Below are 2,941 nucleotides of genomic sequence, written 5' to 3' on the forward strand. Positions count from 1 at the left end.
TGTGGAAATAAACAATAATTTTGAGTTGTAAGTTCTGAAATTTAACAAGACAGGTTCCAGCCGTGCAATTTAACGTTACAACTTCAGGTCGGGATGTATACCTTAGCGATGTCGATTTGGGAAGTACAACTCGACAATTTTGTCATGAAATTTATAACTTATAAATATCCTCTTCGAAATACAACTTACCAGTTTCGAGTAGTAGGTGTAGTCAACGCTATGCAGGCTCGACACCGGAAACTGCTGGCACTCTCTTTGGGCGATGCCAACCTTTGCCAGGTAGTCGTAATAAGCATCCTCTCCGAAGCAGTTTGCCATGACCTTGGGAGGAACAGGATTCAAGTGTAATGAAAGTATGAAAAGGTAATTTTTAAAGATATTTTGAAGGAGAATAAATGCTTAATGGAATACATGTTAAAGTTAAGTGAACATGTAGTTAACATTTAGGAGGAGTAATTTTGAATTAATATTGCATATATATATATATATATATATATATATATATATATATATATATATATATATATATATATATATATATATATTATATATATGTTTAATATATCTTCAGAATTTCAATAAGAGAAGAAGATATTTTAGGGGTACGATTATTGACTAAAAAAGTGATGATGATACGATTGTTGACTAAAAAAAGTGACGATGATATGATTGTTGACTAAAAAAAGTGATGATGATGCGATTGTTGAATAAAAAAAATGATGATGATGCGATTGTTGACTAAAAAAAGTGATGATGATACGATTGTTGACTAAAATAAGTGATAATGATACGATTGTTGACTAGAATAAAGTGGTGATGATACGATTGTTGACCAAAAAAAAGTGAAGATAACACTCTTCGGGTAAATTACCAAGGAAACGATCGTTAAAAAAAAGGTGATTTTTGTGGCTTTGAGGATGACCGTGGTGAATAATAGCTGTTTGGTTGAACAAAACCGCAAGTTAAGGAAAGGGACCTTTTAGTGAGTATATCGCTGTATATTGTCGACGAATATATTGCATAATGGAAGGCGTTATGTGCTCTTTTATAAAAAGTCGTGAAATTTTATATGTATTTATATTATTGTCTGGGGTTCAGAGTGAAGCATGTCGGTTATGACAATATCTTCCATTATATTCAAGGTTTAGTATAAATATACTTGAATTCACTGTAGGTAATAGAATCATAATATTTTTATGTGACAACTGATAGTACAGACGACTTTACGCCAGAGTCTAGCCAAGAGGGAAAAATATTTAACACGCTAAGTTGACTGACGGATTAATTTGCACAAAAAAATTGTTGTTTGAATCTGCAAGAATCAACTTAGAAATTGAACGGATGAGCAAAAATGGATTGAGCTGGAAAATGTACGAATCAGTTAGCATACGAGATCATTTTGATTCTTATTATACTCACCTTCGTGAAGGTGTACTTCTCGAAGAACTCCTCCTGGGCCATGGCGACGGCCGCCAGTGATATCAGAATCACAGCTCGACTCATTTTGCTGCAAGAGGAACAGAATTTAGAAAGTGGATTCCAGGAGAATTATTGGATTTAAATCTCTGTTACTGTTTTTTTCTTTTAGGATGATAAGTGAAGATGTTCATACGTACAGGCACGTATGTATATATATATATATATATATATATATATATATATATATATATATATATATATATATATATATATATATATATATATATATATATATATATTTTTATATATACAGTATATATAAATAAATATATATATATATATATACATACATACATATCCGGAGTATATATTCATGTATAAGAAATATATCAATGCCCACAGTATTGCATGCATGGCAAAATACTCAGACTCTCGTCTGCTCATTTGCAATCACGTCCAAAACCTGTATTCATTCGTTTTAGTTGTAATAATAATAATAATAATAATAATAATAATAATAATAATAATAATAATAATAATAATGTGCGTAAGAAATTAACGCAATTGAATTGACGGTCATTGATAATTCCTTGCAATTCCCCAAATATTCTTAATTTGATTATGCCTGTATCAACTGAAGAATAAATAGATCATATACTTCTTCCTTAACATAATTATATAGTAATAATCTCATATAAAAATGGTGACTACGCTTCATGGATGTTGTAAGGAGTATAACAGTAATTAAAGTGATGTAGATAATAAAGGCAGCAACTGCAAGAATTGTGAAAATAATATCAATTATAGTATTTGTTTATAGAGAATTAATGCCTATAGATGACCAGGTAATAGAGTAGTCTAATTTTTAGAATTAAGAATTATTATGACTATAATTACACAACTATAATTTTTAGAATTTGAAACTTGCGACTTCTGCTACTGAATCTTCTGCTGAATACAATAACAGTGATCAGGATGAAAATAACCGTAAAAAAGAAAGCAACTAAAATAATAATAATATATATAATATAATGATAATAACATGAAGAAGAGAAAGCGAAGCATTAAAGGGAAAGAATGCCATTGAAGCTGATGTTAAGTTTAAAACCGCCACTTCCAAAGAAAGTCAAGTCTCCAACCACAACCTACTGTACAACCGCGCTCGCTCACCTTCTTCCAGACGTGGTTTGGATAGTTATGACACGGTAACGCATTCTTACATCGCCTTTTATATACGTGCCTCGTATATGGGCCTCGCCATCCCACCCCTTTGACAAAGAGAGTAGCCAAGGGCAGTTTTAATTGCATGGGTAATTGGAATGTTTGCACCATATACATGTAGGGAATCATTGTTGGTAGGATATGTGGTTTTCCTTTATTTTGCACTTGCAATATAGGCGCAGAGAAAGGCCTTGCGTATGTGTATAATATTTTTATATATATATGTGTGTGTGTGTGTGTATGTATAGTTTAATTTCAACAATAATATACCGTACGCATTTTTTGTAAAATATATATATAT

General features: G+C 31.1%; 1 protein-coding gene across 1 annotated transcript in view; it reads right to left on the bottom strand.

Moving 5' to 3' along the window:
* The window catches only part of LOC136835128 (uncharacterized), a 3,880-nt gene extending 2,377 nt beyond the window's left edge, over nt 1-1,503 (bottom strand). Inside the window, exons 1-2 of the mRNA XM_067098329.1 lie at nt 1,420-1,503; nt 190-321 (exon numbers count right to left, since the gene is read on the bottom strand). Of these exons, the coding sequence (XP_066954430.1) occupies nt 190-321; nt 1,420-1,503 (216 nt within the window). The remainder of the gene's footprint in view (nt 1-189; nt 322-1,419) is intronic.
* Between the last annotated feature and the right edge of the window lie 1,438 nt (nt 1,504-2,941).

Source organism: Macrobrachium rosenbergii, chromosome 55 (genome assembly GCF_040412425.1).
Source record: "Macrobrachium rosenbergii isolate ZJJX-2024 chromosome 55, ASM4041242v1, whole genome shotgun sequence".
Taxonomy (NCBI): domain Eukaryota; kingdom Metazoa; phylum Arthropoda; class Malacostraca; order Decapoda; family Palaemonidae; genus Macrobrachium; species Macrobrachium rosenbergii.